Raw genomic sequence first — 14,060 nt, 5'->3', positions numbered from 1 at the left:
GCAGCATTTCTGAAAACACTTCATAGAAAGAAGACCTCCCAAATGAAGTGAAACATTTGGACATTCGCAAATCCCCAAGGAGTTTGTTTTGGGGTGTTTTTTTGTTTGTTTGTTTGTTTATGGAATGATTCATTTCAAATCGCTCCACTAAACTGCCTTTTCCTATTGTGGCCTCCCGTGGCCCCAGGGGAGGTTCACAAATCTCAGCTCCCATCACGCCCTGCAGAGCTGGAGCGGAGGAAAAGCCGTGGTGTGTTATGGGAGGTGGGATTTGTGCCTCGTGGAGTCATGGTTTGGGTTGGAAGGGACCTTAAAAATCATCCCATTCCACCCCCTGCCACAGGCAGGGACACCTTCCACTAGCCAAGGTTGCTCCAAGCCCCGTCCAACCTGGGCTCTCCATTCTCTCTGGTGAGTCAAGTTTTCAGAATGAAACTCTGCTCTCTTTGTTGGGAACCGCTGATGAAACTCCCTGTTTTGTTGAATAACTTCCAAATAGTAGAAGAGAAGATGAAGTAAATGACCTTCTTACTCGAGGAGCTCTTGGGAGAATGGAAATGTGTCTGGCACGACTGGCTGAGACATTAATTTTAGCCATGGGGTGTCAATGACCTTGAGAAGTTTGACTTTACCCTTCCCCTACTATCCAAAGGCACTTGGATCAGGGCTGGAGAATGGAGAGGGACTAGTGCCACCTATTGAAGAGTGGATCCTCTTTGCTTTACTTGCAATCTTTCTGTCTGCTTTCATTTTTAATCTCAAACCTCTTCAGCTCCAGCACACGGTTGGCTGCTCTGCTGTGCTCTTGGCTTGAGGCTACACCAGTGAGTTTGGGGAATTGCCATCTGCATGAGGACAAAAAAAAGATCAAGATTTATTGTTTTCTCCGCAGAATTTTATGAATCCACTCGAGGCACAAACACATAATCTGATTTTGTGTGCTTAAAGCTTGGTTAAAGTGATGTCTCCTCACTTTGTGCCATCAGGATACTGTCAAATGAAAGCAAACGTGGGAATAACATTATTAGTGATTTGATTTTCAGCACTGTCAGTGGTTGGTTCTGCTGACCTTGTAATATTCACTAAGTTTCAGCTGGAAAGAGTGAAATATTTCACAATGAATGGCTCAGGATTTCCATCCAGGGAACACAAAAGGGAAAAAGGGGAATGAAAAGCTGATTGTCACCTGGTTTAGTTGGTAGTTTAATGTCCCTGTGTGTTCCTGTGATACCCAGGCGTGACAGGAACAGCTCTTGGAAACTTCACATTGGTGTCCTTGGGCTCCCAGTGGTTTGTGGCTTTCCTGTGAGTCCATTCCTGAGTGTCTGATGAGGTGTTCAAGGTACCAGACGTGGGTTATGAAAACATTGCTGCTCTGCTCTCAAAATTCCACCACGCAGCACCTTTCAAAACTGAAGGTGTTTTACTTAAAGGACCAGAAGGGAGCAAATGGCAGATTTAGGGGGTTCAAGAGAGCACTTCAGGGTTGCTCTGTTTTTTTTAGCGTGCCTGGTTCACACAGGGAGTGCTGTCAGGTCTAGTTGTGCAGGTAATAATGTTATCTTCAGTTAACTTCATTAAAATCACTAGGAAAATGCTGTGTATCCCAATCAAGCATTGAATCTCTCAGCTGGCCTGCCTGCACCTCACTCCAGCATTTGTTGTGTGAGGAGAAGGGTTCAGTGCCTGTTCCTTGTCTGAAGGGAGCAAATACAGGGAAAAAAAGCTATTATGGACTAATTTGGGTTCAAGTTGTCCTAATATCAATTATTCCTCCATTCTAAATGTAAAAGTGGGGTTTTTGGGTGACACTGAGACTCATGGTTTACACAGTTGGGAACTCTAAACTCTGTAAGGCCAGTTTATGTTGCATCATCACCTACTGCATTTCTGCTTTGGCATAAGGCTCATTCCAGGGGGAAGGTTGTCAATAGTTCTAAGGGTTATTAGTTCTGGGAAAAAAAGCAATCCAGTGGAAGAGCAGTGAGTGCTCAGGGCTATCCCTGTGTCTTTAAAGAAGGACAGTTCTTGTGAGTCAAAAGATTACTTTGGTGCCTTGCTCATAAAACCTGTAGGGCTGGCACAGGGTTGGAAAGGAGCTGTTTTTATGAAATAGCACATGTTCCCACACCCCACCCCGGGGCATCATTCTTGTGAAGTGAGACTTCAAGAAGCTTGGTCACACAGGAAAATGGGAGGTGCAGAAGGGAGAGTCTTGTTCTTTCACTTAACCATGTAGAGAGGCTGGGAGAGGCAGGGGGTTTGCTTCTCTTGTCTGCTCTCACCTTGCATCCATCCCATCCCTCCTGTGTGTGTTGTGAGTTACTGGGATGTGACACTGGGACCAGGCTGCTGCAAAAGTCCTGGAATACAGCCTTTTCCACTGCTCCCACACCCATTTTCATGTATGCCACGCTGGAGGAGAACAGGACTGGCTGGGCAGGCTGTGCTTTCAGTTGAGGCTCCTCATTTCCATCAGGAGTTGCTCCAGAGAAGTGAAAGGAGCTGTAGTGGTGTGAGAGTAATTTAAGCCGTGGGTATGACTCCACGCTCTGCTACAATTCATTCTTTAAAAAGTATTCCAGAAAAGCCAGTCTGTCTGGGACAGCTCCCTGTGCTCCCTCCATACCAAACAGAACTGCCACAATTTTGGTATCTGATTGTGGAGAACTCCCAATTCCTCCTCAAGGTGCTGGTGTAGGGATTTTGCCTGATGTGGCTGTAGAAAAGAAGCAGCAAAGCAAGCTGTTAGAAGTAAGGGTGATATAAATAAAAGGACATTGGGGAAGCATTTTGCAAAGTTCCTAAAGTCACTTTTCAGGATAATGGCTCCGTTGTGGGAGGCTTTTTGCAGATGTTCCTAGGAGAGTGCTCAGCAATGAATATGCCAAGACTGCTGCTTGCTTTTGTTTTATTTTTGCCTTATTTCATTTTCAGGTGAGCAAAAGATATAACCAGTATTTCACCTCATCAAAATGCTGCACCTACTAAGTAAATTTATCTCAGCAGCAACATTTATGCTCACATTATACTGAGTATACCAGGAAAAAAACAAGTTGCCTTTGATGTCTCACAGCAAGTTAAAGGAGGAGCAGATTCAAACTCAACATCTCCTGGGATTTTGGCCCTGAACTTCAGTAGCCTGAAGCAGGGCTTTATTTCAGAAGTCCTGTTCAGGGTAGTTAAGTGTGGCTTGTACTTGTTCCCTGCTGCTGGTCTGGCTCTGTGTGATATTCTCACCTGGAACAGAGGGTGCCCCAGGAGGAGATTTGTGCTGAGAATAGGGAGAACTTTTCCTGATCACTAAATCTGTTTTAGTCCAACCCCCTCGTGTTACTCTGAGAGATTTGTGACTTCTTGTAGAAGCTGTGTGTTGTTTTTGATGAAGTGGAACATGACAGCCCTCTGGTGTACTCTGAAAAACTATTAACACAGACAAAGGGAAATGATGCTCATTGGTTTGTGTACTGCTGCTCTTCTTTAAAAGCTGCTTTTACCTCGAGTTGGGTGTGATGTGCCAGAGCTATCTGCATCTCTGCTGCTGTATCTCTCTGTTTTGTGTAGCTGAAGCAATAAGCTTGACCTGTCTTGACATCCCTCTCTATTCCTGGACTGCTGCCCTGTTTCTGTCTCTCGTATATTTTCCCTCTGTTGTACTGTACCAGTTCCTCTCAGTACTGTGTGATTATCTAGGAGGATAAGGTTTTGGACTGATGCCCAGCTTGTGTCTCTTTGTATTTCTCTCCTTCTCTTTCCCCTGCCCTTTCCCCACCTTTCTCGTGCAGGTCTGGTTCAGCGGTGTGTGGTGATCCAGCGGGATGAGAACGGATTCGGGCTGACAGTCAGCGGAGACAACCCGGTCTTCGTGCAGTCCGTCAAGGAAGGTGGGCAAGGAGGGTGCCAGATGTTGCCAGCCAGGGAGCAGCCTGAGGCTCTCCATGTGGATCAGAGAAATGTGGAGGGGAAGACTCCGAAAATCCTCGTGGGTGGGGCGGCTGTGCCGTGGGATGCGGTGAATTCGCCTCCTCCGTGTCTGACGGGTTGAAAACTGACCTCGTGTGTCCAAGGGGAAGGAAATGACTCCTTGGAACGTGGTGGGATTGTGGCTTTGGGGTATGCACTGCCAAGTGAGAACAGAGCTGCTCTAGACAAGAAGCCCAGAGATTTTAACCTGCTAGGGACAGAGGAAGCTTGGCAGAGTGCAGGAAATAGTTTTGCATCAAACTATGAAAGTGTTTAAACCGTTTTTGCTTTGAGTGTTTGTATTGATATGGGGACTGAAGGGTTTCTTCTCCCTGCAGATGGAGCAGCCATGCGGGCTGGAGTGCAAACAGGGGATAGAATTATCAAGGTAAGGGCATTCAGATTGTGGGGGAAGGGGATCCTTTGTATTAAACGAGCTCTGTCCCTGAAAAAATGCCATTGCTACATCTGCTGGGATGTTTTCATTTGCCTGGGAGATTGAGGAATGGGCTGTTTCCGTGTTCTGGGCATACCAGAGCAGTAACCACTGAAATCTCACTGCTCAGTGTTAGTTTTGGTGTGGACATCACTCATTTCAGAGCTTTATGGGTCAGCTCAGCATCCTACAAGGTTCAAGTATCACAAGTACAACAGAAACAGAAATGACAGGGGAGAGAAGGAATGGAGAGTTACTAATAATCACCTGTAGATAAAGTCTGCCTGAATTATTGCTTTGCTCCTGAGTGTCTCCAGATCCATGGTTTCTTTTAGTGCCAAGCAACTGAGAAATCAAGTCAGTAACTAAATAGACCGTGTAAACTATTAGTGCAAAGTGATTGCTTGTACTACACAAATAGAGCTGGGACTTCAACCAGGCATTTAAATTAATGAATTAAATCAGCTACCTTGTTGTTTTTCTGCCCAGTCAGAAGTGGGCTGCTTTTTTATGTTTGTTTGACTGCTTAGAGTTGTTTGGGTTTTTTTTTGATGTGTATATAGTTTTCTTTTTGCAGAGCTCTGCTCACTGAGATGAACTCTTAGAAGGATAAATTGTTTGTCTGATTAGTGCCTTGAAAGATGTAGTAATGGAGATGGGAGCGGGGAAAGAAAATGTTGTAGTGCTTTTTGTGTGATTTGTGGATGCTTTTGGTTGGGAATCAGTTGCTGAACACTTAATTTTCTCCCCCTCCCTGCCCCAGGTGAACGGCACCCTCGTAACACACTCGAACCACTTGGAGGTGGTAAAGCTGATCAAGTGTAAGTAAAGGCTATTTCTGTCCCTGGGCTCCTCAAAAGCATGACAGGCATCATCTGAAAGGCTGATTGAGCCTTCAGGTGACAAGGGTGAGGTCTAACCATGCCCAGTGCTGAGAGAGAAAGGGCGGGTGTGAAACAGGGAAGTGAAATTGGGGTAATTCTGACACCTTGAACTTAAGCTGATACATTCTCCTGTAGCTTCTCCTTAGCCTGATGTTTGAATTTGCTGTCAAGCCTTGCCCAGGTGCTTTCCCACCTTAAATACCAGAGCTATTCAGGCACCTTTAAATACATTGCTGGGTGATGCTTGCAGAGCTCTGGCAGTGCTAAAGGAAGTGTGTTCTTGGTTGATTATCTCGCACAAGGAAGAAGGTGGTAGTGGTTCCTTCCACCCTAGCAGAGTTTATTCTGTGGCATGAACCTGGGTGTACTGTAAATACAACCTGCTGGACTAGAAATTTGGATTGCTGGCTTTCGTATCGTGGAAGTTTTTGGATTTAAATTAGGTGTTTGTAAACCAGAGCTGACCCTGCTCGCAGGTTTGAAGGAGGAGTGGGTGAAGAATGGCCTGAGTTTTGTCTCCGGGGTGAATCATGGGAACAGCATCACAGAAATCTCCAAATGTCTGACGTGTGACCTGTCCCTGTCTCCCTGCAGCGGGTTCCTATGTAGCTCTCACTGTCCAGGGGCGCCCACCAGGGTCGCCCCAGATTCCCTTGGCTGATTCTGAAGTGGATCTGGCAGGATTTGGGCATATGTCTCCCATCATGACATCTCCCCACTCACCTGGCACATCAGGAAATGCAGAAAGGATCACCAGCCCAGTGCTTATGGGGGTAAGATTTAAAGCTCTCTTTCCAAAAAACTGTAGAAATGCAGTCTGGTATTTTATTTTTTCTTTTTTTTAACCTGGATTATTTAGTGCTTCTTGCACAAATCACAAACTGGAATATTTATCCTGTCAGTGGATATTTATCCATGTGGTGAAAAACATTTTGCAAGTGAAAATATCCAGTCCCATCTGAGGGTTTTTTAAACTGTGTTCAGAATTAGGAAAGAACACATAGGATTGTGTTTTGCAAACTTGAATTGCTTTTTGTTTAGAGCCAGTGTTTAGGAAGCAGATGAAAAATGAGCACGTCCATTCTCCTGATCTTCCCAGCTCCACCAAAAAAAAAAACCCAACCCTTAATTTCTCTGTGTTTTTTTAGGAGGAGAATAATATTGTCCACAACCAGAAGGTGGAGATTCTGAGGAAGATGCTACAGAAGGAGCAGGAGAGGCTGCAGGTACTGGGGTTGTGTGAGGTGGAGAGGGGTGGGGGAAAGCCAGAGGCGAGGTTGTTGAATCACTGCTCACAGAGCTATAGAAAACAGACCTTCTGTAGCAGCTGTTTATTACTGAAATGTGTAAATGGAATGAAATGAGCAGCAGGTAGGTAGTGGTTCCAAGAGATGCTGAGTGGAAGCTCAAATCATTTCGCAGTCTCTCCAAGAGGAGTACGGCCGGTCCCCCACCCCCCGCCTGCTCAAGGAGATCCAGGAAGCCAAGAAGCACATTCCTCAGCTGCAGGAGCAGCTCTCCAAAGCCACGGGCTGCACTCAGGTAACACAGCGTGTCAGGCCTCTCTGTGGGATGCTCCAGGCAGGAATTCTTGGGGGATGATGATGATGATGATGTGGGCGAGTTCCCTGCCAGGCTCTGCCGTGCTTGGACAGGCAGGTTGCACCCTCTAGAGCTGAGACTTGGAGTTGAGCTTGCAGAGCCTGTCAAACAGTGCAGTGCAATGTCAGTCAGGATGTGGAGGAGGCTTATACAGTGGGCTTTCAAATCATCTGTGAAAAACTGCTTTTAAAACAGTAAATGTGAGCTGTCATGTGTTGATTAGTCTGTCAGCGCAACTTCAAAAAACCTATTCAAAAAAGTCATTGTTTCAATGGGGAATTAAGAACTAGAAGCTTAAAACAACTTTACTTTCACTTCTGAAAAAAAAATAATAAATATAGGTTGTGTTATTTTCCCTCTTTTCCCTCTGCCTGTGATATTATAAGTCCTGAAAACTTGGTGGGGTTTTTCTGTTGTTTTCTCTTAGAAAAGCATTGCAACCTTTTGTTAGATAAAATAAGGAAGTTTTATAAGTAATGTGAACTAACTGGCTTTTGAAAGAGCTGATTTTTAAGGATCATCCCTTGAGATATTCTGCTTGCTCTGTGCTGTGTCCCAACTCACTTTATCTTTTCAGGATGGAGTTTTGCCCTCCAGGTCTGTGTCAGAGTCGCTGCAGATCGGCGAGGGGGAGGCAGAGAGTGGGGACTGTGGGAGCAAACTGGATTACAGTGGGGACAGCCCCTCCAGACCCAACAGTGACATTGCTGATGTGAGTCTGCAACAGCTCCAGCTCTTTCCTCTCTGCCCTTTGGCTTTGGTTTTCCTGTGCAGGTTCTCTGTGTTGTCCTGGGTGTCACACGTGGGACACTGTGCTGGAATGGGCTCCTCAGCACCCACCAAAACTCCTTTCCCTGAGGAAACATGAAACACTGGACTTGTGTGAACTGGGAAAGAAGTGGTGTGGGTTTGGGTTTTTATCCAGGATTAGATTTCCCTGTAGCCAGACAAAGAAAGATAGATTCCAGCTTCCTTCTCATGACTCAGATGCCAACTGGAGCATCTTCTCAGAGAATGTTCCAGCTGCAGAACTGTGACTCGGATCCAGTCAGTGGGCAAGTTGCCAGGGAAGTGGGGAAGAGCCCTCCTTCTACCAAATAAGCTTCAGTTATTGCCAGCAGTAAAGGCTCTTAGTGTGTTCACTCATTAGTTATCAATCTGTGCTCGTGTGCTCTCCCTGCTGCACAGCCCTAGTGCCTAATCCTTAATTAAGGCACTATCTGATTAGTGCAGGGGAATTGAGACTCTCTGCTTGGATTTGGAGCTAAATTTGTCCCAGCAGTTGGAAGTGAGAGCAAGGTGGGTCAGATGAGAACAGACATGACTCTAATGTGAAACATTCCTCCTCCAGCTCCAAATCTGACTGGATATCACCCATGTTTCTGTATAATAAATGCAGAAAAATTTAGTTATCTTCCTAATAAACTCAATCCTATCAATATTGTGGATGTGTTAGATCACTGGAGGTGATTGGCACACCAGACATAGAGGCTTTTCAGTCCGGAGTGGCTCTGAGAAAGGATCAGGGGGCAACAGAAACCTTAGGAAGTTGAACGAGAACTCCAGAGGAGTGCAGCTGGGGTGGAATAACTTCATGGGAAAAGACAGGCTGGAAAGCAACAGCCTGGCTGAAAAAACACCTTTGGACACACTGAAGATGAGCCAACAGCACGTGGTTTTTGTAAATAAAGCCAAGGGCGTGCTGGGCCACCTGAGGAGGAGGAGGTGGAGAGGAGAGAGCTAAAGATGAACTGTCAATAGAGGAGGAGAGAGCAATGAAAAGCCAAGGACAGGTGGTAGATTTTACAGCTCTGCTGTTGCTCAGTGTCACCAGCTTTCTTCCCAAAACTGCTTCTGCACTGAGTTGTGTTTCTGGGGGGTTTTTGTGAACTGTGCACGTAGGACACGCGTCTTGGTCTGGTTTTTTCCACGCCTCAGCTGTCGAGCAGTTCACTGTGTGAGAAAGGAGAAGCTTTGGCTGTTGTGGCTGCAACACTTGGTGTGCAGTTCTCCCTTTCCTGGGTTTGCTGGTACTTACCAGAGCCGAACTTCCTTCTTTCCCAGAGTCCTCGCAGTGGCTTGAAGGAGAGGATTTATCCAGATGAGAGCCCAGAAAAGCCTGAGGTTCAAGATACTGTGAGTACAAATCATGAAGTGTCACAACAGCATCTCCTGTGATGGGCCCATTAAAATCTTGCTGCTTTCCCCCCCACTTTCTAAATGGAGCATTCATGAACTTTGCTTTAGAAAATAAAATGCAATTAAAATTGTGCAGGGAAAGTTAATTAGCTGAGTAAATGTTTATGGAGCTTTAAGAGCAGAGCCATTTAGAGGCAAGAAATACATAATCAGCAGTAAAACAGCTGGACAGAAAATAGGTAGAGCGGTTGTACATGTTTTATTCTTTGAGTCCAGCCTTTTTTTAGGCTATTTAGTCATTTTGAGGCTGGCATTATCAGCAGTGGTAAAAGTGGAGCACAGCAGGAAGTGCAGACCTGTCTGAACGTATCATCATCCTTAGGATGACTTCTCCGTTATATTTTCCCCTCATCTGCCTGTCTTTCCAAAGTCATATTTCTCCATTTACACTAAGATGGCATTTGTCATGTGCCACATGCTTGGTGTGCTCGTGTGTGTGGATGATGCAGTTGATCTTCAATCATCTGACTTGGTGGTTCTGGGAGGGGGGAGCTGCAGACTTGGCCAAGGCCGAGGGGAGACACGTGGGTTCCCACGGAGTTTGGAGAAGAACAAAAAGGATAGTAATGTTTCCAGCTTGGTCAAATGGGTTTCCTGTGATAAGAGAGTAATAGCATCGTGCTTTTCTTCCCTTCCCTGGCTCCTGACTCACCCCAGGATTCCCAGTCCAGTGTTGGAAGTCCTTTATCCCGAGTGGGGACTCAGATCATTGGAGCAGAGGATGATGACTTTGACACGGAACAGGAGCAGGTGGGGATGAGTTTTGGCCTCAGCCACCCTTTTTCCTATTGAAATCCCATTCTGTTCCTCTGGGCCTAAGCTCCAGGTGCTCCAGGACTTGCTTGTGTTGAGCAGTCCTGGTGAAATAAGAATTAGGGAATGTGATTCTTGTTATTGCTGGTCTTGCTAAACAAGACCATTTGGGGAGTTTATGACAATATGCCATCTTTGAGCCTGTAATCCTTTCTTTCTTCTCATAACTTCAAGCTTTCTAGATGTTAATTTGCCTTATATCATTTGCTTATGTAGTTTCTATTCAGTTCTGCATTATTGTCCCAGCAGTGGCTTTTGATGTATTTACCCTGAGTTATTTCAGCTGCCCTGGGGTTTTATCTCACAGCAGCTTTCTCGAGTAACTCAGATGTCTCCCCTGTATCCCCACAGATCAATGGACAGTGCAGCTGCTTCCAGAACATCGAGCTCCTCAAGTCTCGCCCAGCTCACCTGGCTGTTCTCCTGCACCACGTGGTGTCCCAGTTTGATCCTGCAGCGCTGGTAGGACGTTCTGGAATTGTTTCCCTGCCCCACCTTGGTGGTGTTAGCCAGAATGTGTCAGGATCTCCCTGTGTAGCACTCAGTGGCTTGACTTGGCGAGGGGAGAAATGCAAGGCAGGCCTGGGGGTGATAAATCTTTAATTTATCTTCTCAGATAAAGAGAGGGGCACAAAGAGAACTGTCCTCTTTACATTTAGCTGTTCACAAAGAAATATTTAGCTCTTGAAAGCTAAAGGTGGTGGCATTAGTTGTGTACAGGGAAGGTCTGATCTCTCTGTGTGTTTTTATCTCTGGTTCCCTCTGTGACTCCCAAGTACCTGGGAAGGGTTTCAGTCCAGCAGTGCTGAATTCCTTGAAATATTTGACAGGAAACTCTGGAGTCAGGGGTGTTAGAAGAAGTGCTGTGGTATCACTGAACTTCTTGCCCTCCTGTTTCCCACAGCTGTGCTACCTTTACACTGACCTGTACAAACAGACCAACTCCAAAGAGACCCGGAGAGTCTTCCTGGAGTTCTACCAGTTCTTCCTGGACAGAGCTGCAGTAGGTTCCAGTCATTTCCCTCCTTTCCAAGCACATCCAGCAAGTTGATTTTTACCTTTCTCCACTTGCCTGAAGTGGGCAAAAAAAACCCCAAGTCCTCCAAAATAAAAAGTTTTAAAAATAAAATTTTTAATCATACTTACTAATAATGAAATTTAATAAAAGTTTTAAAGTTTTTTTGTTTAAATGTTACCAGTGAATACAGGAAATTAATACAGTTTCAGATGCCTGGTAACACAATAAATCACAGGGAATTTGCTGTCTGATAGGAGAAATGATTTAGTGATAGGTAAGCAAACTCTAGCAGTTTTACACTGCCTTTTAGTTAATAATTGGTGTGTGGGTATTGATGTGGCTGTTAAAAGGATTGGGAAATTTTATGTGCCTTTTGGAAAGCCTGAGAAAATTCTTTACTGTCATGACCTAAATTGTAAATTTAATTAAATTGAATAAATTAAACCAGATACTGTAGCAGAGGCTTATACACCACATGTTTAGATTAAATAATCCCTGTGAAATATAATATATATTCAGGATGGGAGTCTCCCCTTTAAAACCATCAGGGGTTCAGAATTGTGTAATTTTGGCTTTTCAGGGAATTTTCTTGTCTGCTCTGTACTGTGGGTTTTATTGGGGTGCTGTTGGCTGTGTTTGTTCTCCCAGCCTTTCTTCTCTTTTGCAGAATCTCAAAGTTCCAGTTCCAGATGAAATCTCCTTGGAACTAGGTAAGGTTGTCCTTGCCTGTTTCTGTAAGGGAAAGGCACAAAGGTGCTCCAGCATGGGTTAAAATATTCAGGGAAGTGACTCTTTATTCTGAGGTGGAGGGGACACTTCTCAGAAGAATCATTTATTAACTTTGTGACTCACAGACAGGAGAAGGCCAGAACTCCTTCCTGAAGAGCTTCACCGCCAGTTCATACAAACTATGCAAGATAAAGTGTGTCCAGAAGTCCAGAGGAACCTGGAAGATTTCAGGTACCACCAGTTGTCTGTGTAATTTCCATTTAATTCATTGCCTGTTTGAGGCAATTTCAGGATATAGTTTCTCAGGTGTTGTTGTATAAATCCTTCTTACTAATTGTGTTTATAATCAGCTTATATATTTTTTTTCCCCTTTTTCCTATTTTCCTCCCCTCTCCCCTTTGTGCACGGAATAATCCACTTTGCAAACTTGTCATGGGCATGTAATAGAATTTGATAATTTACCTTTTCATGTGGAATTATAAGAGCTCTGTGCCAACATCAGATATTATACCAAGACAAGTGTATATTTATATACAAGTGTATATATATTATATACAAGTGTATAATGGTATAATAATGGACTTTTTCATACCTAAAAAGTCTCAGTTCAAGTATATACTTTCAATACACAACCTGGGTTGTGTGCAGAAGAGTTTGCTGCAGAATCACTGCTTTTCATTGATGGTTGCAACGCTTCTCTTTATAAATACCCCCCAGCTTCTCTGGACAACCTGTGCCAGGGCCTCACCACCCTCACAGGGGAGACTTTCTTCTTAATATCTAATTAATTCTGCTTTATATCTAATCTAAATCTACCCTCTTCTAGTTCAAAGCTGTTCCCCCTGTCCTGTCACCACTAAAAAAATCCCTCCACGGCTTCTCCGTTGTCGTTCCGCGCGTGTGACATTCCGGGTGTCGCGGAACTGCTGCTCTTTGTTGCAGGGCAGGGTTCAGTCTCAACTGGTGCTTCCCTGCCCTTGTTTTCCCAGGCAGAAACGCAGCATGGGATTGACCCTGGCAGAGGGGGAGCTCACCAAGCTGGATGCAGAGCGGGTGCGGGACAGGAACGCGGTGGAGAAGGAGAGAAGCTGCGCCGAGCAGATCATCGCTAAAATCGAGGAGGTCTTGTAAGTCACAGCAGTGTAAATGCTGGGAGTGTAAAAAAAACCCAAAAAACAAAGAGCCTGGAAATAGCAGAACTGGAATTTGACATCAGTACACTTACATCACTTCCCCTGTTCGGTGTGGAGCATGTTTTTTTTCCAGGAGGCTGCTCCAACAGCGGAGGAAATGCTGCCATTGTCAGCTTGTGCATTATTAGATCAGTCCTTTTTTTTTTTTTTAGAAACCTGTACCTTCAGAACCCATTTGTTTTTTTAAGGTGGGCTGAAGCCAATTTTTGCAGCTGAGCCTTTATTTCTGATTTTTAGTTTCTTGTTTTTTCTCTGCTGGGACATCTTAACATCCTAAAGGGCACTTTGAACACAACTGCTGATGCTCTGGGGTGGATGTGACTGGGTGTTAATTGGTTTATGAGTTTCATTTTTAAATTATTATATTTTTTCTTTTCAGGATGACATCTCAGCCTTTGGAAGAAGACAAGAGGTAATGGAAGTTTGGGGGGTGTTAAATTTGTGCAGGAAGATCCCCAGTGCTGGCTCTGCTCTCTGAGCAGAGCAAGACAGCCCTCTCCTGGCTGTACCACCAACTCTCACCCACTAAATCCCCTGCCAGAACTGATTGGAATTCAGAGCATCAGCCTCTTGCTCTCAACCTTTTATTATCTGATGTTTGTTGCCTGTGTTTCAGATCTTAAAAATTACTGTCACTGGGAGTTCATGTTTCTTGTTGATTTATTCTGTGTTTGTGTCTTGTCCTGTTCACTCTGTGTGTATACAACAGGCTGAGTAGCTTTTACTCTACTCCTTACAGCAACCTTTTACTGTTAACTTATTTTTACCATAACTCAAAGCTATAATGTGACTCCTTATATGTATTTAATATAGAATTTTAAGGCCTTCTGTGTAATTCTCAAAATTTTAGTTTTACCTCCTGAGCTTCTGTGCATTTTATCAGAGAATCACAAGGATGGTTTGGGTTGGAAGGCACCTTAAAGACCATCTACCATGGGCAGGGACACCTTCCACTATCCCAGGTTGCTCCAATCCCCATCCAACCTGGCCTTGGACACTTCCAAGGGGAGTCCACCACCTCTCTGGGCAACCTATTCTACCCCTATACTTCATCTTTATAAACTCCATCTTACATTTGCAAGAGGAGAAATTCTGACATTAACTGAATTTTCCCCAGTGTCTGTGATACTTTGCTTTATATTCAAGAAGAAAGCCGACTTACTTTAATTTAAAAATAATCAACTTCTCAATAAAACCTTTTAATTGACAAAGTGCATTTTTCC

At 44.6% G+C, this 14,060-nt stretch overlaps 1 protein-coding gene across 1 annotated transcript in view; it reads left to right on the top strand.

Moving 5' to 3' along the window:
- Positions 1 to 14,060, top strand: part of ARHGEF12 (Rho guanine nucleotide exchange factor 12) — a 69,078-nt gene that overhangs the window by 37,024 nt on the left and 17,994 nt on the right. Inside the window, 15 exon segments of the mRNA XM_050323229.1 lie at positions 3,786 to 3,884; positions 4,302 to 4,351; positions 5,163 to 5,220; positions 5,878 to 6,056; positions 6,432 to 6,509; positions 6,706 to 6,825; positions 7,463 to 7,597; positions 8,950 to 9,021; positions 9,742 to 9,834; positions 10,249 to 10,359; positions 10,802 to 10,900; positions 11,583 to 11,625; positions 11,770 to 11,875; positions 12,634 to 12,771; positions 13,217 to 13,249. Of these exon segments, the coding sequence (XP_050179186.1) occupies positions 3,786 to 3,884; positions 4,302 to 4,351; positions 5,163 to 5,220; positions 5,878 to 6,056; positions 6,432 to 6,509; positions 6,706 to 6,825; positions 7,463 to 7,597; positions 8,950 to 9,021; positions 9,742 to 9,834; positions 10,249 to 10,359; positions 10,802 to 10,900; positions 11,583 to 11,625; positions 11,770 to 11,875; positions 12,634 to 12,771; positions 13,217 to 13,249 (1,414 nt within the window).

This window comes from Myiozetetes cayanensis, unplaced genomic scaffold, assembly GCF_022539395.1.
Source record: "Myiozetetes cayanensis isolate MyiCay16 unplaced genomic scaffold, myiCay2020 scf29, whole genome shotgun sequence".
In the NCBI taxonomy this organism is placed as follows: domain Eukaryota; kingdom Metazoa; phylum Chordata; class Aves; order Passeriformes; family Tyrannidae; genus Myiozetetes; species Myiozetetes cayanensis.
This window is presented reverse-complemented; position numbering and strand designations above follow the sequence as displayed.